Raw genomic sequence first — 27,249 nt, 5'->3', positions numbered from 1 at the left:
CTCACCTTACCTGCTCTTGTTTATACGTTTCTTTACCACAGCTGATGTATCTGCTGCTTGTTCTGCTGTGTCTGCTCAGGCCTGGCCCACTCTTCCTCTCATACACTGGTTCAATATCACAGATAGTCCTTCATTTTCACTATTGCACAGTCTGTCAGGCCCAGTCGTCCCTGTGGACACACTTCAGTCGGTCTGTCCCCATGGCACAGTCATCGCATGGCAACAGGCCACTGGTAGAAACACCAAACACACCACACCTCGTGTTTCCAGCCCAGCACACACACCATCTGTGGCCGGTTGCAGTGTTACCAAGCTTGAATCATGAAGCTGTAGCAAGATTGCTTCATAGTGTGTCACCAAACTGTATCAAGGAACACTTTCCTCTCAGCATAGGAAACGGTAAATGGGAATTTGATGTTTTTTTAATATGAATAAAATCAAGAATACAGCTGCTGAGACTTTTGTTTGCATTTTTGGTTGCATAAACTTAATGGTGCTTTAAATGGAAATTGTTCAGCAGAACATAAGGGACTTAAGTATCATGTCATGTCCTGGGTTGAATTTTAGCATTTGGACAGTAAATCAAAGGACGAGTAAATGTAAAACCATATGAAACATCGTGAAAGGTTTTACACAACCTATCAGGGGTAAGACTGTGCAACAGGTTGTTTAAACAGGTTGTTTTAAGGACAAGTTCTTATTCACCAAGAATTGCAGAAATTAAAAAGGAAATGCAAAACCATCACCAAAAGCGTCATGCAAAACATGAAGGTGCAAAACAAAACTACTACAAAAGGCAAACCTACCACAACAACAGAAGAGAAGCAAATGCCACAAGCAAATGTAAAATAACCATGACGAGAGGCAAAAAACACCCAGAGACAAACACGAAGGCATGCTGAAACCAACAAATCAACATTCATTTCTCAAAACCAAATAATAAAACCTGCATTTGTATTTACTTGTGTTTAAGTCATTAAAATCGAAAGTACAATATCTTAAAAAAAGAAATGTTTTGGGGGCGTTTCGCCAGAAATTATAATTAAATATTAACCTTTAAATTTTGAAAAAGTCTGAAACTCTTAGTTTATATGAGTGTGGCAATAACAGACTTGAACTTTTTAATTATATTACAATGTTCTGCTGTGCATAAATGTGATGACTTGCTCAACCAGACATAAAACAAACACAAATACGTCAACAAAATTTAACACCATGTGGCTTTGCAAAACAAACATTTAGATATTTAAAACTATCCCTGATTCAAAACAACCATGAAGTGATACAGTAACCGCCACAAGCAGGGTGGAAAAGACATCACAAGAGGTTCAAAATCGTGAGAGAGAGTGGAATTACTCCCATAAACAATAACAAAACTATTGAGAAAGTGAAAATCTCTATTAACAGTTGTGAAACGACCATATTACATTCTAAAAACCCACCACCAGTGTTCCATCCTGTGCCTATTGTTTGATCACCTGTCAGTATTTGTCCACTATTCAGATGTGAAAATGACATTTGTCTCCATATTTTTTTTCTACATCAAAAACATGACTTAAAACAAACTTGATATCCGTGTTGATATGTGAAGTTCATCCCCCTCCCCCCCCCCCCCCCCCCCCCAAAAAAGAAAGCAAATCCTGATTTATCCGAATCCCAAATGTACACTTTTTAAAACTGTGCAGACATCGACAGCCCCCAGTTTGTAAGTCTTTTAATAAAATAACAGCAGCCAGGCGTAATGTTTTGCCCCGTTATTAAAACTCTGGTCTCACATGAATGTTTCTGTGCCTAATTACCACATTGAAGTGAAGCTCAGGAACACAGCAGCCGTGTTATTGTGGCTCGTCGCTGGGTTTCCCTCAACCTGATTGTTCCGCTGCGTAGGAAATATCCATTTATATAAATGATATGTTTAGAGACTCAAATGCATTAGTTTGATCAAACGAGACAGAAATTAGTTTCACTATGTATTACCAAGTGAACCGAGCCATGTCTGCTCTCCAGCGCTCATTATTTATGTTTGGTTGAAACCTATTTACGGATTCAGACGACCTGTGAACAGCAGAACGGGGCAGTTTGCAGCTTTATCAGTTTGCTTTTGTCAGTTTTACAGTTATTCTTCACTGTAAAAACATCAATCTTTATCTACTTCATGTCCTGTTTATCAGCAGTCAGCTTATGCAGATCATGCTGTTATTTTTCCTTTCTCCTTTCACACTCTCTGTTTTTATTACACCACTTGTCCCCACCTCCACCCGTGGCTCTTTCAGGACTCCGATGGCCCCCCCAGACCAGAAGGTGTTCACCCCCCTGTCTTCTCCAACCTGCGCCAGTCCAGAGTGGTGTCATCCACCTCCGAGGAGGAAGAGGCCCTCACGGAGAAGTTCCTCAAGATCAACTGCAAGTACATCACCGATGGCAAGGTGAGACATTTTTATATAACTTCTTATTTTTCTTGAACATTTCACTCCGTGTTCCTCTGCAGATGTAACATTTACAACGTCAAATGTTTTTTTTTTTTCCCAGTTCCAGTTTTTCTTGTTGCTGTAATGCCTGTAGTGGCACTCAAGTAATCATGTTCACTTAGTTTGTTCCACAAAACCTTGATTCCACTGCGTCAGAAGATTTTTTCTTCTTACAGAAGTCACATTTGTGTGTCTCCAGATTTGCGATGAGTGTTTCCACAACACCTTTCCTTGCATGTTTTACACTCTATACATATATATGCATTGGAAAGGACGCTTTCAGTTCAACAGTGATTCATCTTTCAGCACAGCAGTTTAAGTGTGGATTTGTTTGGTTTCATCTTGAATTGATAATCTCCTTTTTATTCTTCTCTGAAGAGAATTGAAAAGAGGTAACACCTTTTGCAAATGGTTATGATGGTGCCAAAGTGGTGTTCGTAGCCCACTAATGCACTTTGCCACCATCTAATAATTTAATACCACTAAAAGACATCATACCTAAATTACTATATATCTATGTAAAGATGTCACAAGAAAATTTTACAGTCCTTTTTAATCTCAAACTTTTGTGGGGCTTGAAAAGATAATCCTGTAATCTCGCTGCAAACTGAAAGCCTGTTGCTTCTCAGGGCACAGGGTAGCAGCATGAATATTCCACAATCCAAACATCATAATAGGGCTTTGATTCAAATGATGTGAGCTCACGAGCTTTAAATGCTGCACCGCTGATCTCTCGGCTCCAAGCGCTGTGCCATCTGCTGCTCACTTTTAGGTCTCTGTTGCATTCTGACCTCTACTCTTGCAGAAGCAGACCAGCCTCAGGTGAACAAACTAGAAACAGCAATTGTGTTTTTTTCTTTTCTCATCACTGGGATTTTGGCCAACGGGCCACATGTTTGGCACTCTGTATGGGCTGTATGTGCTGGATTCAAGTTAGCAATCTCTATTCAATTAAACATCTGCCTTAAAGGTTACAAAAAAAAATTGGGGGTTATAATTGTAATTATATTCAGCTAGTAGGTTAAGAGACTGTAACTGCATGAGGCCCATAATAAACTCCACAGTGAAGCTGTTTCTCAGTAACCTTCTTCAAAAAATAGTCTCGCAGGTTAAAGATTTAGTGTTTTTCCTAAGAATCAGTAGTTTACATCATCATTTCAGATTGACAGCAGATAAAATCTGAGAAAATATCACATGAAGTATGTATCATAATTGAGCCGACTGGAATCAAACTGATGCACATTTCTCTTCATGAGTCATCGTCGTTTAAAAAAAAAGCTCTGTTTGCTGTTTTCCCTTTCAGTGCTTTGCTGTGGTAATCACATCAGAGTCGCTGTACTAGAATATTAAATATTGTTTATGTCTCCATTGTCCCATTTTTTTTAGATTCAGAAGGAAAAATAACTGCACAGAACATTCTTGTTTATGGAGGCGATTGTGAATTAACCCTGCAGACCGGCACATTAAGACAAGCATCTCCTGCTGACTGCAGTTTGGTTCAGCTGATTAAAGTTAATGTTGTTAAGATGTGTGATAACCGGGGAGTCTATGGCTCTTTGAAGACATGTAAATTGAGTTTTCCAGATTCAGGACCTTAAAAAAAGCTTCAGTCAAATGTACTTCTCATGCTCTATAAATATGAGTGTAATCAGACCAATTTTCAGGCTTTATTTTTAGGATTTGTATCTAATTTTCAGTCACGCAATTCAGCCGTAGCGCACCTTTGCAGCTCTGCTGCCACACATAAACCCCCATAGATCCATGGTATTGAACCGCTGGTGATTCACTCCCAGGTACCAAATGAAAGCACTGAAGTGGTCCAGCGCTGGCAGTCAATATCTTCTACTTGATTTAAGATATTTGTGGTCTGAAATGGATTTGGCCCTCAGTTGTTTGTGTGTTGGGAGGTGCTTTTTGATTACTTTCCATGGTGGGCAACATGCTAAGTTCTTCCTTTTATGTATCGAAAGCTTTGATGGATCTCTGTCTAACCCAACGGCCCCTCTCCTTTTATTCCGCCTCCCATCGTGTTGCTGTCAGGGTGCGGTGAGCGGAGTGTTGCTGGTGACGCCCAACAACATCATGTTCGACCCTCACCGCATGGACCCCCTGGTTCAGGCCCACGGGTGTGAGGAGTACGGCATCATGTGTCCCCTGGAGGAGGTACAGTCTGCTGCCATCTACAAGGAGATCACCGACCCCAAGATCAGAGAGGCCGTCCCAGAGTAAGAAGAACACAGATGTAATGTGCGCAGATGGTCTTTAGTAGCAAAACAAAACCTCAGCAAGGACTGTGCATGTTAATATTTGAAGCCCCAAGCAGCTATAAATGCCAGAAGCCCCATTTGTCCCTGCAAAGATTCTTCTTCGACTTAATATTGTGCACACTCCCATATCGCAACTTTAGTCTAATCAATGTCATTCTCCGCTGCTCCCATCGTCAGACTGCATCAACGACCAACCGACTGATAAATTCCCACGCGCACACACACGTACCAAAATCAAACGTAAAAGGGCAATTACAGTGGGGTTAATGAAGTGTGCCTTCACCCACCTACAGTGATTGCTCACCTCTTTACGCAGGAGGAAGCAGCCATTTCTTTCCACCTTACACATTTGTGGCGGGGGGAGGAGGGGGGGGGGGGACTTTGGTTGTTTTAGCACAGCTGAAATTTGCGCTGTGCAGGCGACAAAGATCGTGTCACATCACGAACACCCGTCACGTCTTTTGTTGCCTCTCCTGTTTCTTGTGCTGCTCGCAGGGTCTGAGCAGAGCTACATTTAACCAGCTGAGTGTTGCCCGTGGAGCCATTATTGTGCAGGCAAATGACGGGTTTTTGTGCCAGGCCCAGCTGTTTTCTCAGCTGTGGCTGTGACCTCTGCCTGTCTGTCTGAACACGCAGCTGAGCAACAAGTGCCTGCAGGATGCAATTGTGTGCAGTTCTTGTTCTTTGTGTGCAACGTCTCGCTGAGTGCTTCCAAGATGTGCAACATTTTCATTTGCTTGCAACACCAATTTGTTTCCCTGTACATTGAAATTAAGCCTGTCAATAGTAATATACACAGTCACAAGTCTATGGATTAATAATATAAACACTGTCCTTCACAAGTGAGTGTGGTTAGCGCCTGGACCTGAATTTCCATACATTTCAATGTGGCTGTGACAAAGTCACGGCTGTTACAGTGGTCATCCCACACCTTCCTGTGTCACTGTGTGGTGAATAACTTCTATTGACAATATCCCCTCTAATAACATTAACCAGGGATGTTGTTATTATGAGAGCATTATGCACTAATCCACTGTGGGACTATTACAGCTTTAATCGATTATTAATTACTGATCTTCAAATTAACCAAATTGTTGGTGCCTATAGATTTTTCAAATGTATTGAACAGAAATTAAAAAAAATACCCACAGCTTTCAATTTGAGTTAAACTGTGCTATTTGTGTGTTTGTTTGTTTTATTGATTATTATAATTGCATGACTACAGAGACAGCACACCTGCAGGCTGTACAATGAAAAAAAAAAAAAAAGTAGTTAAAATATTTCTATATTTTAACGACTAAATGTTTGACTTTATTGTTTTACAAGTAAATCCTGCATGTGTTAAAATACTTGTGTTTTAACCCTTTCCCTGGTTAATGTTCCCAGTGATCTGGAGCCTTTGCCCACTGAGAGACATCCCTCCCAGAAGGACCCAGAGCAGCGCCTGAGGGAGCCGGGAGCCAACGACAGTGGCAGCACGGCCCCACGCAGCACCGAGGGCTCCTTCTCCGAGGACGTCTTCACCGAGACGGAGCTGTCCCCCATCCGAGAGGAGGAGCAGGCGTCCAGCGAGGACCTGCGCCTGGACAAGTCCTCCGGGGCCTCCACGGAGTCCGTGCAGACCGTGACCCAGGCGGAGGCCGGCGGCGACAGCTCGCAGGTCCCGGGCGGCGCCCAGAGCTTCGTCGGCCAGCCGGAGGAGCCCGCCACAGCAAAAGTAGAGGACAATCCGCCAGACACTGCCACAGAAAATGAAAGCCAGTCCCCCATGGGATCCAAGCAGCACAGTGTAGAGAAGCCACCAAGCACACCCACTACCACCACCAGCAGTAGCACTAGCCAGACCCAGGGTCCCAGCAGCAGCACTTCTCGTCACGGGTCCCAAAGCTCAGCCACCACTGGTGCCACAGACGCCATCTCAGCCAGTCCACAGGGTGATGCCAACCAGGGGACAGACGCCTCCCAAACGGACACTATGCAACAAGGCAAGGAGGACAAAGAAGACAAGGAGGACAAGGGGGGCCAGGAGGACACGGGGGGGACGGAAAAGGACGCCACGCAGAACTCTGCAGAAGGTAAACACATGTCGTCTCTACACTGAGGTGCAGCTCTGGGACATTTCACGTAATGATTGTGGCTTTTTCTGTAAGCTGCACCTCGACACCCACATTCTTCTGAAGACTATCAAAGTGACTACGCCTGCTCTCCGGCTGCTTTAGAGTCACTTCTCTCATGTTGGGTTCAGATAACCTTTTCCGTTTCCATTCTGCCTTGATGCTAGTAATTGGAATATAAAGACGAAGGGAAATGGCGTCTTCTCTGTCACTATCTGCTCTGCAGAGCGAGCCAAGCTTTATGGGGCTTTATGCAGCTCTTTGATCTCTGGCTCCGGTGGTCTGGGCCACTTCTCTGGGCGATAAGCTAAAGCTCATCAAACACCACAATGCCACAAACACACCTGCGCTCCAAAGCGGAGACATGGTGACGATTAAACCAAACATCTGAATACCTTCAGTGGGGGTGCTATTCCTCTTTCTCATCTTTCTTTGAGTTTGCTTTCATGTGCATTTAGACAAATACTATGTTTGGAGTCATCTCTGTTGTTCCTGCTTTGTGTAGGATTACAGGTTTTAGCTGTTTTAACTCTGCTTTTGAAAGATAAATCATAACAGAGGGAAAAATATAAACATCTCACCATTTATTTCTGCCTGTTTCAAGGTATAAAAAAAAATGTGTAATTTTTTTTTTTTTTGTGTTAAACACGTCTTACAATCTCATTTCAAACTATATCTTGAATTGCTGTTCAAATGCTGAAATAGTCAAGATGATCTTATGTAATGGCTCTACAAACACGGATGATGTACTGTAGCTCTAGAAATATCAACAACACAACTGTATTCAAGTGAATGGGCTGGATATTAAAAGCAAGAGTGAAACTTATTCCAAAAAGAGCAGGAGAGTTCTTGTAAAATGTTCTTGATCTTCTGCTGCCTTATAATTTTGATTCTACAGGCCTTTTCATTTTGAAAAAAATAAAATAAAACATTTGTCGTGGTGTGCATGAACTATTCTAGTTCATGCAATAGAAAGAATCTGGCAACACGACACACATCACAGGACAACAGCTGCGGTTCTCTATGCCACAGTGTACTGTGATACTGTAACTTATACTACAGTTTCTGTAGTTGTGGTTTTCATGTAACTTCTTTTCGCAGAATCTTTGTTCCCAGATAAACAAAGCAAACTAAGTCACAGTCTTCTGTTGAGATGTCACAGGTAAAGAACAAATTATTCTGATTAAGTTAAACATGTGTTGTTCAAGTAAAAAACAAAAAAACAAAAGTTTTCTCAGATATATTTATCCTTCAAATAGTCTGACTTATAATGCTGCTGGTGTCTTCTGAATGATGCATTTCTCCTGCGGACTGAAGAGAGGAATAATTTGATTTCTTCCAGAGACTTACGAATATGGAGCTGTTTCACAATGAAGACACACAATTTAGTCTGGTCAAACACAAACCAGAGACAAATGGAGCCTAAAGGGTTGAAATGAGGGGCCGCTTCTGGTGCTTTTTACATGAAAAAACTGATTTGTACAAAAACTCGATATTCATAACGAGAGCTGGCAAGACAAGTGAGCGCAGAACAATGTCTGATCACACTGAAGCCATTTTCAGACTGGGTGGGTCGGAGCTTAGGTAAACAATGTTGGATTGGCTGGCAGGCCTCATTATGTACAGGTTAATATCCTAATGGTGGAGTTAATTTACTCCACTGGAAAGATTCTATTCCATTTTCTTTCTGACAGCCTGCATGTTACCTCGGCTTTCATTTTCTAGATTAAAATACAGACATCTGTTCATTTCTCACCTCACAGTTTGACATGCCAGATGGCAGATGCATGACATTCAAACGGCACCTTTTACTAACCCAGTAATATTTCTTGTGCCGACTTGTGAGGAGCTAGACGTTTAATCGTTTAATCACAAGCCAGTCGCATGCATCCATGCTTTCTACAAAAAGGTTTCCAGTTTGAACCGACTTGGTCGACCTCACTCTGTGTGAAGTTTTACACTTTCTTCCTTTGTGGCATCCTTCTGAGTTCCACAAGTAGTCTGAACACATGCGTACATGTTAGTCTACTTTGACTGTGTTATTGTGAATATTTATATGGGTGGTGGACTTAGTTAAAAATGAGTAAAACACCCCCCCCCCCCCCCACCCGCCCATCTGTACCCTCCATTTCATCCTCTATTTGATGAGATAGTCTTTATAGCTCAAATATGGAGTAAGTGAATATAGAAGATAAATGAATGTGTCACAAGAGAGACAAAGAGTCCAAATTCATAACTCTCCTCACACTACAGTAAAATACAAAGTAACATAGAGCAGTTAAGACGTAGGATTATTATATCAAGCACAGTATTATAAGTAAGTCAGTCTGTTTTATGAGGAATTACTATCTTCAGTAGATATCTAACACATTGAATATATGCACCGTACTCGTGTTGCAGTGCCCCATGGCAGATTAATTTCTATTTACTATCCTTACAAATGTTCTTGTGTTTCTTTAAAATACTTATTGCATGCGTCTTGTAGATAAGATGAGACTTTATGTAGACCTAATGACATATTACTTCAATTTTGGTTGCAATTCTTATTCAAAATGCTACTCAATATTGGAACATATTAGATCCTTGGTAAAAATGTTTTTACAGCAATGGCTTACATATCATTTTACAGCAGGTATTAGGTTATTGTCTGTTTTCACAGCATTGTTTGTTCCACACCTCAAATCTTGGATAGAAGGTAATTGGAGGTTGTTTTGCTGCTTTGGGGTAAAAGTAGTTTGTTTAGTCTGTTTGCTGCAGTTCCAGAGAAGAGGTGATGTCCAGGTTTTAATAAAAGACTGGTCTTCTTTTGTAGTCAGTCGGTGTAAATGTCTTTGAAGGGAGTCTGCCATACTCGCCACCTCCTGCAGGTCCTTCCTGTAATCACTGTAAAGCCAGAGAAGCACACAGTGCAGCAGTAGGTCAGCCTGCTCCATGGCTTACTGTTGTTTTTAGTGCTTTTTTTTTTTCATGTTTTCAAGATATGAGAATGTCCCTAAATGCACCAGAATAAAGATGCACACTAATTTTTCCTCTTGACCTTTTAAAGACTCCTTTTATCGTAGTTTTATAAAGGCAGTGGGAGGCTCACCATGATGGATTGTCTGTCTCGAGGTGTGTGGCAGCCAGTGGCTGCTTCACCTGTGTGGATTGGCTCTAGAAAGAGGAGGCAGACCTTTTTAGAATGACGTGTAAGTCGTACAGAGTCCGTAGTTGAACTCTGTCACAGTCAGTGACTCACTTTATCACACTTTAGTGAAAACAGTCACAGTTCGTGAAAGATTTCTGGCCCCCGTGAAGAAGTCCAGCAGGACAATGGGAAAAAGATTTACCATTTCCTTACGGGCAATTATGGTCACAGGGAAAGCTGAACTGCTGAGGTACTTCTAATTCATGGGCCTCTCAGTGGGACTGCCCTTTATTCTGTGCACATTAGCGCAGCTCACACAAGTAACTGCCTCGTATAACGAGCTGCTTTTCCACCTAATTCATGCATTTTAAAAATTGAGCTTGTCCAATGTTGTGGAAACAGATTTATATTTTTTTGTCTGTCATTATTTACCCATTGCACACGATCCAATCGGGATCATGTTCCATTGCGATGTTACTGGCACAGTGATTTCATTCAGCTTCCTATGGGCTGTGACCTTATGATAAGCCTCTGATAATGTACCACGGACAGTCGACTCTGTGCCACGATCAATTACACTGTGTCCCTCCATTTATTTCTGTCATCTGGCTTGTTTCTGCCACAAAATGACTGATGCTAACTGAAGTAGCCTGTAAATAGGAACTGGAAAACCAGGTCACTTACATAAAATGGTTATTATAAAGAGCATGAGCAGTCAAGAAAAAAAATAAAAGGAATGATTTATTTTACATTAATGAATTGCTGATCATTAGGCCTTTTCCTCATCTGGTTAGCTGAGCCTCTGTCAAGCAGAAGAAACCTACTCCTATCCTGTCAGGATTTGTTATGCATGCTTCGCATAAATACACTCAAACTTTTAATGCTATCAAGAAAATTCAAAAACTAAGCATAAGCAGAGAATGGGAGCTTTGCACCCGTATACCAGTAAGTTATCACAGTAGTGCACAAACCTTATTCAATATGACCGTCCAATCACAGGCCAGATTGACCTCTTACCTGAAATCACGGTAATATTGAAGAACTGCCAGATTATGAAAGTTGTTTTGGAAATAGTAGCAGAAGAACTCACACATTGCACATTTTTTAAGAATCCTCCAACTATAAAGTAAAAGTAAATCCAGTCAATCTAGAAGTAAAAGGGTTGATAAATCAATGACTGTCACATTGAAGCTCGTTAGCCAAACAAAAACAAAATGGGAACCTTTTCACTTTTTCATTTCTTCTAATCTAATATTAAAAGCTAATGCTATGAAACTGCCTGTTCACTACACCTCTGTACATGGTCATCTTCTACGAGCACAGAGGCAAGTAAAAAGACAACAATGCTGACGTTAAATTGCACAAAACAAAAATCCCAACTTTTGAAAGAGGCCTTTCCACTTAAAAAGTAAGAATGGCTTCAAAGACACAGAAGCTAAAAGTAAATTATTGGGCAGTTGGATTAAAGAGCAATATAAAATAAGGAAAACTCCATCGGTGTTATGGAGGAACCTCAAAACTCCCTGAGGTCCCCTCATATTTACAGCCATAAGGAATTACCTTCCACAATGTCAAACCATGCCTTCTCAGTCTTAAACATGAATATCACGCCACTCTTTGTTCTATATATGCTTCCGTGACTCCATGAGTTGTTTTCTTGGTGCAGGTACAGGGTCGGCTGAGAGGCGGAAGCACCGCTCTCACAAGTTTCTGTGTCTGCGAGTGGGGAAGCCCATGAAGAAGACGTTTGTTTCCAATGCCAGCGCCTCCATGCAGCAGTACGCTCAGCAGGGCAAGAAGCACGAGTACTGGTTTGCCGTGCCGCAGGAGAGGTCAGTATGTGTGTGCCACGTCTTCCACTTCTTTAATATCTCAATCATTTGTGTTGCACCTGTTGTTGACGTGGAATATTACCTCATGAAAACAATGTGAACGGGAACCTATACTATCATATTATTTTCCCAGCAAACAGAAATAGCTGAGATGTCTCACCCGAAGTCACTTTTAATATTTCAAACCAATCTAAATTCTTCGTCGGGCCTGCCTAGCGTTGCAGCTTCTGCCTATTTCCCCGTGCGGGCTGATGATTTATTATTCATTCACTCTGCACTATATTTTTACGCTGGGGCGCACACACGGCCGAGGAGCTTATGAAGCTGTTCGCTCTGCGTATGCTTCCTAAATCTCACGATCTCCGCCTGCGTGGCGCGACACAATCATGTTGGTGAACGTTTCCCGGCTGGCGCTGGAATTTGTAGCGTTTCACATCAACTGGAAATGTGTTTGATGTGTTTTCCACGTTGAGTCGTTCATTCTTGGATGCAGAGTCACGAAGTCAGCAGGAGTCATGATTACATTAGAGATATTCACACTAGAAGGAGACACATGACAAGGACATCTGTGCTCCCGCCAGCGTTAAATCTAATAAGTCACTTTTCTTGAAAATGTACTTAAGTTGGATTTAGAAGTTACAGGTCACAGCTGAATCCTTGGATAAGTGTGGTTGTCAGATGCTTTTTTTGTTTGTTTTTTTCCCCAAAGTGAGGGGACGTAAATACATGTTCACAGTTTTACAGCAGCTCCTCTCAGATTACTAATCGTATTCGAATCAGACAAACAGGCGTGCCGTTTTTAGTTAGTCACGGTACCATAAATACCTCGCATTGATATGTGTTGAGTGGCTGATGGCAGCAATGACACCCCACTCGTCATTATTTACTATGAACTGAAGAAGTTGTGCTCATTAAAGCCTTTTCTGTTTTGTCCACCGGTTGCTTAGTTGCAGCGTTCCCATCTGATACCAACAGGTTTGCTGCGATGCATGTTGCTCTTGGGGATAATGGCTGTGGGATTGGCAGATTTCACGCTGGTAGCGAAATGCAAGTCTCAGGTGTTAGTTCTTTTCATTCATGTGTCTTTCTTTTTCTTTTCTTTTTTTTGTTCATGCTGCGAGCAGCAGGCAGGTGCATTGAAGAGACGATCGTACACCTTTTAAACTGACAACACAGCAGTTCGGAGCACTTTCCTGCAGATCTTATTCGTCTCTGGATCTTGACCTAGATGGGAGACGACCCGCATGATGTGTCTTTAAGTGTCCTGGCATTAGTGTGGGGTGGGGGGGGGGGGGAGGCTATTGAATGAGCCATACACAAGCATGACACTGAATACAGCTCAACCGCCTGACTCTGCCGCAGCTCTTTCATGTCTCCCAGGCTTATCAGTGCATGACACAGGCCGTGGGCTCTGCTCGTCTGTGACTTTTCCATGAGTTAATCCATACGATCATATCTTATCACACACATTCTGACCTGATTGCATGTTGACGTGGCAGAAGCAGGACTGATCAGCAGAGGAGGTCGAAACTTGTGTTATAGGTTTTATAGACAACGAAAGTTATAAGGAACTTTGCAGTGGGATTCAATTTAGTTTTTTTCTTTTAAACTTTTGTAATGAGACTAAAGAGGCTGTTTAAGATGTTGCATCACCATGCTGCGCAATCCATCTCATCGTTACCGCGCCAAAGACATGATTATAGATCCATTAGCATCTATGCTAACATCAGTTCTGCCAGTGTTATTTCCATTCATACATCTTTGGTACTGTTTTATGTAAATGAGCTGCACAGGGACGTGATCCCAGCCAGCAGTGGATGACGGTAGGATACACTGTGGACTGATCACCAAGTACATCACTGGAAAATACAAAGAGACTATCACATTCACTCCGATGGGCAGATTAGATTTAGCAGTTAACCTGAAATTCATAGCTTTTGTCTTCATATGGGAGGAATCTGGAGCAGCCAGGAAAAAAGTCCATGCGTCCACTAGGAGAACATGCAAACCCTGAAAAGAATCCGGGAGTAAGGTTGGTACTCTTGGCTCTGAAGCCAGAGTGCGATGATATTTGGACTTGAATTTATTTAGTATTCAACTATTATCATAAGTAGTATTGTTTTGCAGGGGGGAAAAAACATGTTAGATTTTTCTCAGTGTTGAAGAAGAAGATTTTGAAGTATTTTATTTTCTTGCACATTCTGCAGAATTCAGCTGCCCATCCCTGCTCTTCCTGTTTCTTCCTCCAGGTCGGACCATCTCTATGTATTCTTCATGCAGTGGAGCCCCGACATGTACGGTGAGGGGGTCAGGGGAATGGGACAAGAGCCAGGATTTATGGTCGTCAAGAAGAATGAGGCGACAGAATCGACTGATGACGAACCCATCACCGATCTGAACGTGAAGGAATGGGAGGTAAGGTCCATGTTGCCACCGCCGCTCTTCCACTTACGTTAAAGTGTAGCTGTTGTGTTGTCTAAGACATGGATTAAGTTCACTTCTTTACTGGAGGTTTAATCCATATCCTGTGAAAATACAGTGTCAAGTTTTTTTTTTTTACACGTTCAAGTAATTGTTAAATTATTTTGTTGATTTGCTTTCATTACGCAGTGCATAGTGTTACTGTATTGTGCTGATTTTGTTGTGTAAACAGTTTGAACTGTGTAATTGATTTAGTTTTGTATTCTGCTTCTGTCTTTTGCCCCTGTGTGTACCACTGCATATTCTTGGTTTAAAGATAACTTTTTGTGCCAGCCCCTTTATCACCTGTAAGAGTGTAAACACTGGCTTTGCTTGGAAATGTGCTTCTCTGAACTTCCAACCAAAGTGTTTTGCATGTTTGTGTAATTGTTTACTCTTCTCAGTTTCTGTATTGCAGTTTCATCACATGTCGCGTGACTGTCACTAGTGTTGGTCGGCATTTGGCAACTTCTTTTGCTGAATGGTTCTTGTGAGTTGCTCATGCTTTTTGGGTTGTGAAATTCCCCCCCCTCCAAAAAAATGTGGCACTGTTTTGGGTTGTTCCGTCTTTTTTCAGACTTGCTTTTATCGACATGTGTATGTCAGACTAGCACTTGTGATCAAGAGTTCCTCATCTCGATGCCCTTCACTGCAGCGTCAGGTGTATGCAGCCTGCGCATAGTGGAAGAGATGTGGACAAATTAAACGAGATGGTTCACAAGCCTGTGGATAATGAAAAGGAAGTGTGATGAAAGTGATACGACGGAGGCATTTAAATTTTAATGTAAATGAAGGATCTCTGAAGCACAGTAGACTGATTTATTGTCACTCAACTTGTGGAAAACACGGGCCACATGATCCATTACATTTGAATAAGTAAATAGGGAAAATGTAGTTAAGCAACAGCTTGTTTATTTTCGAGGCGTTTCCAGACATAAAAGGGCGAGATTTAGGTCAAAGTCTGACGGAGTGGAAGAGGATTAGAGCCACCTTTAAAAAGAAAAAATACATTTAAAAAATAATTAAATTATTCTCAAGATTCCAGTCCAGAGGTCTGACTCTCACACACATTGACATTCACACCATGTCACATTACAAGCACTCAGAGAGAACATGCATGAGGGAAATATTCTGGGTACTGTGGTTTCCCTCCATAGTCCAAAAATGTGTTAAATTTATACATGACAAAATTGCACAAGTATGTTCGGGTGATTAAATCTTTTGTACTGCTGGTGGTGCCCTAGAGGCCTGAGAAGTGAACTTGGGATGGGCAGTTTGTAAGTTAGAATCCCACAGCGGGCAGATCACCACTGTGGGTCCCTGAGAAATACCCTTGACCCCCATCACTCCCCTGGAGTCACTTAATGTGAACAACGAATCCTAGAATATGATGGGTTAGTTTTTGTGTTTCAGTTTGGGGTCTTTTTCTGGAAGTACTCACTGTAAGCAATAACTAATTCCATAATCAGTTGACCTCACAAAAAAAGTTTATTACACTTGTTTTGTTTTTTTGTTTTTTGTTTTTTGCCCTAATCCTCTCCCATACTTTTTTCAAGTTGCGCCACTAAAAATATAGAAATCCATATTACACGTACCTCATGGGCTTAATGTGTCCTGTCACTTTAAATGTTTCCTGCTTGGGCGGGACCCATTTTTACTTAGCCAATAGGAACACGGTTTCCCCTCTGCCCCGTGCTGTCACTGGCCGTTCGCGGTGTCGCTCAGAACAGACGGTGGAGAGACCCCCTTTCATAGAAAAGAAGCCGCTTCTATTTTAGTCCAGCAGGCTTTATCAGTCCAGCCGTGTCTCCGGGCTACGAGGGGAGAACCTCCAGCTCTGTGATGGGACTTTCCGCCCACTAAACAGGAGATGTTTTCTCGGAGGGTGAAGGACCAAGAGAAACGGCTGACCCCGAAGTACACCCTTGTATGTCGCTTGTTCTTCACTTCATGTTGTTGTCTTTTCTTTTCTTTTCAGTTTGCTGCATGTTGTGTTGTTGTGTTGTTGTTAGCCGTGCCATGCTAACTCGCTAGCGATGCTAATTAGCCTGCTGGCGTTGTAACCCGGTTTTTGTTGTTTGATGTTTTTGTCTAACTGGATGTTAAAACAAAGTGGTTGCGATTGTGAGCACTCGTTGGCAGTCAGGACAGAGTGTTTGTCGTCCTGGCACCGTGTGAAAGTTTCCAGAGCTCGGTGTCCCTCCAAAGGCAGCAATACTCAAGTGTATCAGGATTGGACTGTTCACACACACCAGCCGATTAAGTGACTGTCTTTAAACGACTGAGGGAGTGTTGTGACTCAGCAATTATCTCACTACTCGCATCTTAATTTTTTTTTCCACCATGCATGTCACTCTTATAAATGGTCCTGAGAGCTTGGATGCCACCAGTCCCTTCTCTCTCAGGGCAAACATGTACCAAAGTGCTCTGAGCTGAAGGTGAAGTCAGGCATGGATGTATTTTTCATGAGGGCTGTAGTTTACCTTGCATTATTGAGATCCGTAAAGAGGCAGTCTGTTCCCGGTAAAAGTTATTTACACCACAAGCAACGAGGTGAGCAGGACATCATTCAAAACATCTTTGACCCGTCATTGTGTATTTGATCCAACCACTGAGTACAGGAGGACACGTCTGTGTTCATGACTATGTCTGTGGTGTTGCATTTGTTTATCTTTTTCTGTTCCACGCCAACACGTTCAGTGCCTCTCTGTGGAGTTTGTTGCAGCGTGGGGTGGACTGCTGTTGGAATGTAGCCATGCTCACTAGGTCATCGTGTTGGCCTGTCTGGGTTGTAGTTTGGTAGATTCTTGTTCCTGACAAACAACCGCGTGAACTTGCCAAGTATTGTTGAATCCGTCAGACAATGTCTGTGTTTGTTGCGGGCATTGTCTCTCTCTCTCTCTTTCTCTCTCTTTCTCCCCAGTCAAAATGCCGTGTGTTTCTGATTAGGCTTGTCACTCTTACCCTTGTGTTGCTTTCTGCTGCAGTGTTGTCGTTTCTCCCCTTTTGTCCGACTAACCAAGGCGAGGATCTTGGAACAAATTACACAAACATGCAAAATGGACAGGGTGTGCTCTGACAGACTCGTACCTCCCTCTTTGAGGAGCAGTGGCCACTCTCCTTTGTTAAAGTTTCTTTCTCTGGCCCTCTAACAACCACCTTGTTGTGAAGAGGAGAGTTAAGTTTGCTGGACACTTGCTACCTGGTGCACACACTGCCTTCATAAATTCATCCTTGTCTCTGAAAGGCCTGCAGTGCAAAGGGCATAGTTTTATGTTCCACCTGTTCCTGTCTTTGTACTACCAGGTAGTGTCTCTGACGGAGTACCACCGTCGGATTGATGCGCTTAACAGCGAAGATCTGCGTTCACTCTGCAAACGACTCCAGGTGCCCCGACAAGCCCTGTCTGCCCCCCTCCCCACGCTTCCTGCAACTGTTGACCGCAGCATCCCGGTTTCCTTTAGGCTCCCTGCTCCAAGCTTCAGCTGTTGCATACTTTCCTCCATAACAAATGTCCTTGTCGCTTTTACCAGACCTCATTTGTCTGGTACTTTCAGCTGAGACCAGAAAAACAGCGAGTAACATCTGACTTAAAATAGTTTTATCACTTCATTGCAGAAAAGTTGGCTTATTTTCAACAAGGAAGTTTTCACATGTTGGCCTTATCTGCACCTGTCAGGCTCTCTCTATTTAGCATTTTTAGTGCCTGAGTCTTCCAGATCAGCCTGTGTATTCAGCAGTGTCTGCTAGCTGTAAACAAATATGTGTAACTTGCAAATTCAGCACACAAGGATGAGTATTTGTCAGAGGAAGCCACCCCCCCTCATTTTATTAAAAAGAAACAGCTGTATTTTGATGCTCAGACGTGCTGAATGTGGCCTGCATAAGGACTCGGTAAGAGACAGTCCGAGACCAAAGCACTAAGAGGGTGTGTTGGTGGAAGTAAGACTCCCCTGACAGGATGAATGATGTTTTCTGCGGACAATGCAGGTAGGCCCTATTTGAATGAGAACCGAAACATGAGAGCATCCCAGCTACCAGTGGCGAAGCGCTCCACAATCGGCCCCTGTTATCTAGAAAGATAAATAACCCAAACAGTCCGTTGGTCAGAGGAAATGTCAAATGACGGGGTGCAAATTATTAATTGGGTTGATTTCGTATTCAGTTTGCATTCTGCTCTCCCAGACAGCGTCCCCACACTCGCTCCTATTTCTGCCCAACCAATCCAAATCATTTCTAACGTGGCAGGAAGAGGTTCAGTTGTCGCCCTCAGAGTGTGCTGATAGCAAACACTGCATTCATAGCTCCTGCAGAAGAGTTGCTGGCATTGAACCAACAAAGTGGAAAACAATGTGTTTATTTAGCTTTTTGTTGATATTAGGGTTTAGATTAAGCTATTATCCCCGGTTGTTCGTCCTTTAGCCGAGACCCATATCGATGAGCCCATTATGCTGTGCAGAGTTCCACATCTAACCCTGCAATTGTATTTGATTTATTGTCACTACATTTAAATTATCCAAGTACATTACTGTTTGTTGTCATTAGTACTACTGATAGTCCAGTCCAGCCTTTAAAATAAGCAGTCTGATAAGAATGACGGTAGCTATATTTGAACCTATCGACACCATCTAGAGTTCGAGTGTGTCCCTGTCGGTGCGTCTTTGACATTTGTTTTCATTCATAGATCACCACCAAGGAAGAGGTGAACTCAAAGCATGGCACGTCCATCAAAACTGAGCTGGAGCCTGAAACATTCAAGCCCAACCTCAGAGAACCCAGCGATCTCCTGGAGGCCGACCAGATAGAGAAGGTAGGACGCCACACACCTCGCATACAACACGTCAGTGTTCCTGGAAGTGTACACAACAGACAAAAAAAGGGAACCAGTATTTTCTATGTATTATTGGTGTATTTACAAAGTCTATAGAACGGAAAAATACTAAACCGAGACTGTGTGAACAGGTTTATTGGTCTAAGGAAAGCATTCAGAGAGAGGGTTTGTCCCCAGCATTACAGAAAGACTTAAAGTAGCGACACCGTGGTTTATTTAAAACCAAGAAGATGAGAAATGGAGGCAATCAGATTCAAAGAAGCATTTTGAGTCGATACATCCTGATGCACATTATAAGATTTTCTTTTTGAACTGGTTATGAACTTCCAACCAGTCGAACACTATTTCATAATGCATTTTGTTTTAAACACAAAACTCTAAAAACTGGACAAAGATTTTGTCAAATGAAAAAAGGAATACAAATAAACAACAATCTAAATGTCCAAAACTCATAGAAAGGCTTGCAACTCTCAAAACATGTTTAATTAATAAACAAAAAAAACCCCGTTCTGTCTGATCACCAGCTCATAACTGTTGCTCACAGACTATTCACACTAGCCAGTCTATTTGCAGTCAGTGTTGCTGTAAATGGTCACTGGTCGGCCCCATGTGTATACATCCACTGCTGAAAATAGTCCCCAGCAGCTGCACCGCTCACACCCACTTGAGTCAGGTTTGATCAGAGGCTGCTGTCCTCAGATGAACTGGGAAGTAATATCATTATTATTATTATTATTATCATCATTATTTTGTTATTATTATTTTTACTACTACCAGACAGCAGAGGAATACAAACGTTACCTTCCACAATAGGAAGGACTCATTTTGATTTCTGTGTATTCAGTTCAAGATGTGAGATGTGTGTCAGGTGCACAAGGTAAACATGCACAACATGTATTTGTTTTTTTGTGACGCATCCTTTCAAGCTTGTTTCTTAGCAGTCTGCACCGTCGAAACGTATATAAATGAATAGAGTTGCATTTAAAGACAGAGCTGCTGCCCTGTGAGTCATCTCAAACACAGAAACTGAAATGAACTCTGCTGTGCTGCTGCAACATCATGTGCTGGTTCATTTATTGTATGCTGAATAGTTAAAAGCGGTTGCACATTGTAAAGTAATTTGTTTAAGGAACAACGCCGACACAAAGGGTTAAAAAAAAAAAAACAATCGAAAGCAAAAACATTCTACTTGAAGCAGGTATTTCTGAGTTTCTGACCTTTCGTGTTGCAGCGAGGTGTAGCGTTTGCCCTGCAGGCACTGCAGGTTAACAAGCACACACCGAGCCCCAAATGAGTCCCAGTTGGTGTATCGACTGCCAATATTTGGCTTCGTTTAATCACCCCTGAGGACGGAGCCGGGAGCGGTGGCCCGGCTCGGCTCTCCGAGGTCTGCTCATTACAGCGGCACACACCGGAGCATGTGCTGAGCCGACAAGAACACGGCGTGGGGACCGCTGACTTATTGGAGAGTGAAAGATCATTTAAAGGCCCTTTTTTGTCCCATACGATGAAAGCACTGCAGCGTACCCTTAAAAGTTGTCACTCTAATTTTGCCTTTTAGTCCGTGTCTGCTTCATTTTAATGGGCAGATAAAACATGCGCCGCGGCGCTCCTCTGGCGCCTTTGTGGCGCTTTATCTCACGGTGCACCGCAGTCGTAGTTAATCCTTCAGTCTGTCAGCAGGGCAGCGGCGCTCTCTCAGGGAGTTCTGGACCTCTCTTTCTCTGAAGGCTGCGCTCGGTGTTTGGAGCCCTGTTACTCTTCTTTAAGCACCAGGCGGTGTTAAAAGGTCGCTGCAGATGTAATTGAGCAGTGGTGACTGTGGCCTTTCCGAGTTTCATTTTCTTTCTTTCTCGATTTTTTATTTTTTTTTTTTCCTGATTTTCTAATTTCCCCCACCCACAGCTTGCCAGGAATCTCCCTCCGCGGACCATCGGGTACCCGTGGACGCTGGCCTTTGGCACATCAAAGCATGGCATGAGCATTAAGACGTTGTACCGAGCCATGCAGGGCCAGGATACCCCAGTGCTCATGGTGATTAAGGACAGCGACGGCCAGGTGAGCTGGACACTAAGACACACAGGAGGATATTGGACAATGTCGGGGCCAACTTCTGCTTCTAAAACTGTTTGTATTTTGTCTCGCCAGGTGTTTGGCGCATTGGCATCCGAGCCATTCAAGGTCAGCGATGGATTCTATGGAACAGGAGAGACCTTCCTCTTCACCTTCAATCCTGAGTTCGAGGTACAGCTCATCAATCCATTGTTCTTCTGTAGTCCCTGATCGAAGTCGAGGCCTCGTGAGGGGGGGCAGCCGGTCACAGCCGACTGTGGGTGAAGCAGAGGACACACGGAACAAATCTACACTTCACCACAGGAAAAACACAAACATTCACACCTGCAGGAAATTCAAAGTCGCAGGTTTTAACCTCAAACACGTTTTTGCACTATGAGAAGAATCCAGAACGCAGCTCAGTTAAATTACAAAGTCAACGTGTGAACACACAGGATGTGCTTCCAGATTAGTTTAAAGTGGCACTAAGCTGTGTGGTTAATGGTCACGTATTGCCCCGGTGATGACGCCACGGTTAACTCATCTCTTCAGTTTCACCGTCGCTGCTCCGTCCTGCTGCCGTTTGGATCAGAAAGCTGAAAGCTGCAGAAATGCACAGCGCCACCAAGCCACACACAGGAGCATGGCGCAGATCACATCTTTTATTTAGTTACTATGCGATAGTTGGCGGGAACAGAACACGTTTGATTAGGAGTGGTGGCGTCTCCTTCACACCAACCGCAGCGCCGGCAAAATCAACCACAATCTGTAAATCTGCTGAACCAAACATTGATTAACACTCACGACCATTACACGAGTTCCTTTTAGTAGATCTTTGTTAGGACGGATGAATCTTTAACAGTGATTTTTTTTTTATGGTATTCATTTCACTCAGAAAAGCTTTTTTAAGCGTTTCTTGCCTTTTTAATCACATTCAATGGAATTTTTGGATCCAGCAACTCTTAGGTCAGGACACAAAGGATTTTTGGCTGTTAAGGGATCGATGCCTCATCAAAAACTACTTTAAAAAAAAGAGAGAGAGAGAAACAGAGAGACTTACAGACAGGCATATTAATATGCAAAAACCAGTGTGGATTGAAAAAACTTTTTTGAAGTAATTTATATATCAATAATATATTTATGTTTAAAAAGCTCATAGTGTTTGATGAGGAAAAACCCTGAATTTGAATGAAACAATATACATTTTGTGAATCTGTCTTCATCAATTTTAGGAATTTTATTGTGGAGGACAAAGTTGTTTAGTTAAGAGTTTAATCTTCGCTGGCTCCTTTACAACCAGGTGAATAAGTCTGGGGAAGTTGAGCCACCTTCTCTTTTTATACTTTTTATTTAAAGTCTAGCTTTTGTCTAAATTCAGAACGTCACAGTTTGCCGTTTTAATTTCCCAAGTTTGGAGTATCGGGACAGTTTGTTTGTTCTGACAATGATGATGGCGGTACGCGACGATATAATAAGAATATATTCAATAATGTGGGTACAGCTTGATCTAATGTGAGTAGAGGAAGCATCTTCACTTATGCTTCATAAATACGTCTCTTCTTCGAAAAGTTTCCTGAAGCCAAGCAGCTGATGGATTTTATTTAGAAATTTAGCGACACAGTTTATTGCGTTCCAAGTCTCATCCTGCGCTCTGCCGTGTCCTCATCAGGTGTTCAAGTGGACGGGGGACAACATGTTCTTCATCAAAGGAGACATGGACTCCTTAGCGTTCGGTGGAGGAAGGTGAGACTCAAGTGAACCACTGCTGAACCACTTCAAGTGTTATTTCTCTCCTTTTACTCAGTCTGAGCAGAAACATAAAGCCAAGACAACAAAAAGGTCAAAAAGTGGAGCCTGATTTGAAACTGCCTTAGTCTAATGCATTAAAAAAAAAAAAGTGGCTGAATTAAAAACTGTTGTTTGCACGCTGAGGAGCATTTCATCGTCTTTACTGAAGTGAAAAATCTGAAATGTTTCTAAAAGACAGTTGTTCTTGGAGGCGACGACGTGAAACGTTTCCCTTAAAGGAGCACATGAAGGAAGTTTGTGTTGCTTTGAGTCGTTAACTCATGTCGCTCCTCTGTAAGGAGCTTTAGTTTAGTTATTCGTCCATTTATTTTCCTCTTCTCATGTCCGTCTCGCAGTGATGGGACATTTCCGAGCCTCCCAGTAAAAATCTGGAGCCTTTTCTTGTCGTTGTCTTCAATGCTTTTGAAACAATTCAAACCCAAAACCCAAAACCCTCTAAAAAGTGAACGCAAACAACATGTCGAAGAAAAGAGTTTGATGCCTGTTGTTTTTGGTCAGCAGAACATTTGTACTTCCGCCGTCCTCAACCTGTCCTGTTGTCTTGCAGCGGTGAGTTTGGCCTGTGGCTGGACGGAGACCTCTACCACGGCAGGAGTCACTCCTGTAAAACATTTGGGAACCCCATGCTCTCCAAAAAGGAGGATTTCTATGTGCAGGACATAGAGATCTGGGCTTTTGAGTAAGCAGACTGTGCACCACAGGGGAAAAACAAAAAAGAACCGGTCCTGCGAAGGGCAAAGCGAGGAGTCGTCCTCCTTTTCAGAACAATGGCAACGTCCCAAACCTAACTGCACATCACCCGGGCTCCCCAGGCCGGACGCCAGCTATCGGATGCTTGTTGTGCGTTACTACTGCAGTTATTACGGAGCTTTCTCTTTTCTTTTTCTTAGGTTTTTTTTTTTTTGTTTTGTTTTGTTTTTTTCTTTGTGAAAATATACCTTTGTGTGTATCTTGTTGCAGCGTCTTTGCAGACTAGAAGGGAGGGAGGGGTTGTGGGGGGGGAGGGGGTGGGGTCATGTAAAGATGGGGCCGAATTCTTGGTCAGGTTGTTTGAGAGGTAAGGAGGACCAGCGGAGCTCCTCTGGGACGATGATGACGGCTGAGGTTTGGGACCGCTGCGAGAAGCGAACGAGGGAACCGCCCCCCCCCCCCTCCCTGGTCCAGGAAGTGGAGGAGTGCCGCCCTTCCCCTCCACGCCCCACCCTCCCCTCCCACCTCCGGTCGGATATTACTCACTGTGCTGTCAGCCTCGACGGAGAGACCCGGTCAGAGCGCCAAGACAAAAAAAAAAAAAGCTGAACACATTCCATTCCTCTCTGTGACGGCGGCGGAGCGACACAAGAAAACGCGGCGATTTGCAGCGTTAAAGCGCATCAGCAAACCGTATACACTTAACTCGGAGACGAGACGACGCGTACGAGTGTACCTGAGGGAATGGGTGGGGGAGGGGGAGGGGGGGTTAAGTCTTTCTACAGTCCAGTGCGGGGTTGTCCTCCCGAGGCTAAACTTCTAGAGTGTCGTGTATCGTAGTCCTCCTGTTGTTCACTGTCATAGCACACTATCTGAAAGCACATAGCTAATAATCCCACCACCCATCGTCGTAATGTTCTGTTCAGTGGGTGTAAGTGTGAGTCCAGCTAACGCCGGCTCCTCTCGCGGGACGCCGGCTGTACTGTTGTAGACAGTAACGTGTTGCAATAGATTTGTGGAATATGCAAATAACTGTCCTGTGACCTCAAATAACCCCGGGGGGGGAGTGGGGAGTGGGGGCGGTGGTGGTGGCGTGGTCGGCCGCCGTCTGCGGCTCTTTCGAGAGAGAAAACTTGTAAAGCTTTTACGTCTTGACACACAACTGCTTTTCTGGGTATCATTTGAAAAGCCTGAGACGTGGTTTAACTGTTTTACATGCATATATGACAATTATATATTGGTATATATGATTATATAGGGGTTTATATAATCATATATATTTTGCTGTTGAGTGTGACAGTGATATACTTGTGCTGATATTTCAGCTGTTACTATATAATGTATATTACCCTGTAAATTAATGTTAAAATAGTAGATTTGTTCTTATATATATATATATATATATATATATAATATAAAATACATAATTATATAATTATATATATATGAAATAAAGTGTGGATTGGTGGGTTGCTTCTAGCACTTTAATCCGGTGTAAAAGCGTCAAAGCCAGGTTCTTAGATTCTCTTAGCAGTAGCTGTACAGTACTTCAATTTTTCTTTTCTTTTCTTTTCTTTTTTTAAAGATGTTAATTGTTAGTAGAAAGCTTGCTGCTACCAATATCAACAAAAAATAAAGAGGAGTACTCTGAGGAAGGTGGGGGCGGGCGGGGGGGGTGGCGCAGTTGGTGGTCAAAGCGCGGGCGCAGGTAGGTATGTGGGCGGGTGTACAGTGTGTGACCCCCTCCCCCTCCCCGCGGAGCTTTCTTCACCCTCCCCTCTTTCTGGTCTTCCACACCAGTATTTGTGTCCTAGTGGAACGTCACAAACAGTAATATGGATAACCTCCAATTATTTCACCAGAATACAATGTACCAGTGATGTATAAATAACAATAAAGCTGAATTAATTGTTGTAACCTGGGATATAACTGGCTCTGTGCTGCCTCATCATTTCTCTCTCGTTGCGTGTTAAAAGGTCTAGTTTCGATCCAGCCACAACTCTAACCCAGACTCAGAGACCGATAGTCAATCTTTACGTATTTTCTCCAGTGCCACAATGTTTAAATTGTTTTTATATTGCACCACTTACAACGCAGTCATCTTAAGGCACTTTCACTGAGAAAAACAACTCAACAGTAGGTGATGATGGATCCCCCAAAAAAAACCTAAATTTTAACCGGAAGAAGCCTGTAGGACCAGGCTCAGAGGTACACAGTGCCTTTTAACTGAGTTTTTATTTTACTTAAGTGCAAATGATCACATGACTGAAACCACGCTGAGGAGTAACAAGTGGAACCTGTTTTATTTAAACTGCTGACTTCTAACTGTTCTGTTAATCAAAGATCTAAAAATGTTCCTAAAGCCCTGCGTAGAAAAGGTTGTAAATATTTCTGAACTTAAAGGAAATTTATCAACAAATGATGGAACTTGATTTCTCTGGAGTTGATCACGTCAAGCAGACATTGAGGCAGTCCCTCCAGACATTAATTATCTGAGTCTTGCTAGTTTCATTCTCAGGCCGTTCAAGAGAAAAAGATTTATTATTGCTTCACTTAAAACATCTCGAAATGTAATATTTCCACCTTGTAGCAGGAAGCCATCTGGGTCTCGCTGACCTCTGCTCCAGGAAGTCCAACATCTCATCAGAGATCTGCAGACGCTCCAAAGGTTGATGTCAAAGAACCCGAGTCCACAGGAGGGCCAGGGGAAGCTCCTGCAGGAGAACCTGCAGAGCCCTAAAGATTACAACCCTAACCCTAAAGATTACACACACAGGGAGAACATACAAACTCCACACAGAAGTATTACTTATTTACTATAGCATCAATAAACTGCTTTGTTAATAAAGTAATATGGTTGAAGTTGTGGGGAATGTGATCGTGATTAAGTATGAAGTACAAGCAAATTGAAGCACCACTATCAGCTCGGGTTTCTCTCCCGACATGAAAATGAAACCTTCTCCAGTAACCCCGCAGTCCTTCATGGTTCTAACTCGCTGCAGCAAAAAGAGACTTTAATTCAAATGTATTCAGAAAGTCTCAACATTTCATCAACCTTCATTAAACCTCTCCTGGGTGTGCATGCTGAAGCTCTGCAGACATATTAAATCCTGGATCCTCCTCCAGCTGTGGCAGAGCGCCATCTAGTGCTCGCATCAGGCTGCTCCCACTCAGTCAACTCACTCGGATTTTACTCAAGACATTTTATTCAAATAAAAACGGACAGTTTCCAAATATATTGCTGTGACGGTAATAAACAGACAGATGGGTGTATTCGAGGAAGTCTCCGGAGCCGTCTTGGCGTCGGCCCCGGAGGAAGGGACACACTCCTGAGCTTCATCCCACCTCACGGCCCCGGTGTCGGGTCCCAGTCAAAGCCACATGTGCCGACTTGGCTCTTCGCACTGAATCAGAGCCCGCATCTTTAGCACAATACGCTCTTATAGTGTCGGGCGCCGTCGGCTGGTTTCAAACTGTGCAGTTGCACGAAAAGTCCCTCATCGCAACGAACCAGCAGAGGTCAGAAAGAGTTCGACTTCAAAGCGCAGGCAATCTTTTGCTCAGCAAAAAGAGGCTGAAGAGGCACAGACGTATACAAT

General features: G+C 43.0%; 1 protein-coding gene across 3 annotated transcripts in view; it reads left to right on the top strand.

Annotated features, from left to right (window-relative positions):
- oxr1a (oxidation resistance 1a) overlaps nucleotides 1-25,567 on the top strand; it is a 75,606-nt gene extending 50,039 nt beyond the window's left edge. Inside the window, exons 5-15 of one of the 3 annotated variants that reach the window (XM_080500898.1) lie at nucleotides 2,274-2,426; nucleotides 4,509-4,693; nucleotides 6,122-6,810; nucleotides 11,649-11,808; nucleotides 14,058-14,223; nucleotides 17,575-17,655; nucleotides 18,953-19,078; nucleotides 21,005-21,157; nucleotides 21,248-21,343; nucleotides 22,821-22,894; nucleotides 23,508-25,567. In XM_080500898.1, the coding sequence (XP_080357024.1) occupies nucleotides 2,274-2,426; nucleotides 4,509-4,693; nucleotides 6,122-6,810; nucleotides 11,649-11,808; nucleotides 14,058-14,223; nucleotides 17,575-17,655; nucleotides 18,953-19,078; nucleotides 21,005-21,157; nucleotides 21,248-21,343; nucleotides 22,821-22,894; nucleotides 23,508-23,643 (2,019 nt within the window). In that variant the 3' untranslated portion in view covers nucleotides 23,644-25,567. Of the gene's footprint in view, nucleotides 1-2,273; nucleotides 2,427-4,508; nucleotides 4,694-6,121; nucleotides 6,811-11,642; nucleotides 11,809-14,057; nucleotides 14,224-15,598; nucleotides 16,196-17,574; nucleotides 17,656-18,952; nucleotides 19,079-21,004; nucleotides 21,158-21,247; nucleotides 21,344-22,820; nucleotides 22,895-23,507 lie in introns of those variants that run through there. The other 2 variants (XM_080500897.1, XM_080500899.1) reach the window with 2 other exon arrangements.
- The last annotated feature ends 1,682 nt before the right edge of the window (nucleotides 25,568-27,249 follow it).

The sequence above is a fragment of the Blennius ocellaris genome (genome assembly GCF_963422515.1).
Source record: "Blennius ocellaris genome assembly, chromosome: 8".
Taxonomy (NCBI): Eukaryota; Metazoa; Chordata; class Actinopteri; order Blenniiformes; family Blenniidae; genus Blennius; species Blennius ocellaris.
This window is presented reverse-complemented; position numbering and strand designations above follow the sequence as displayed.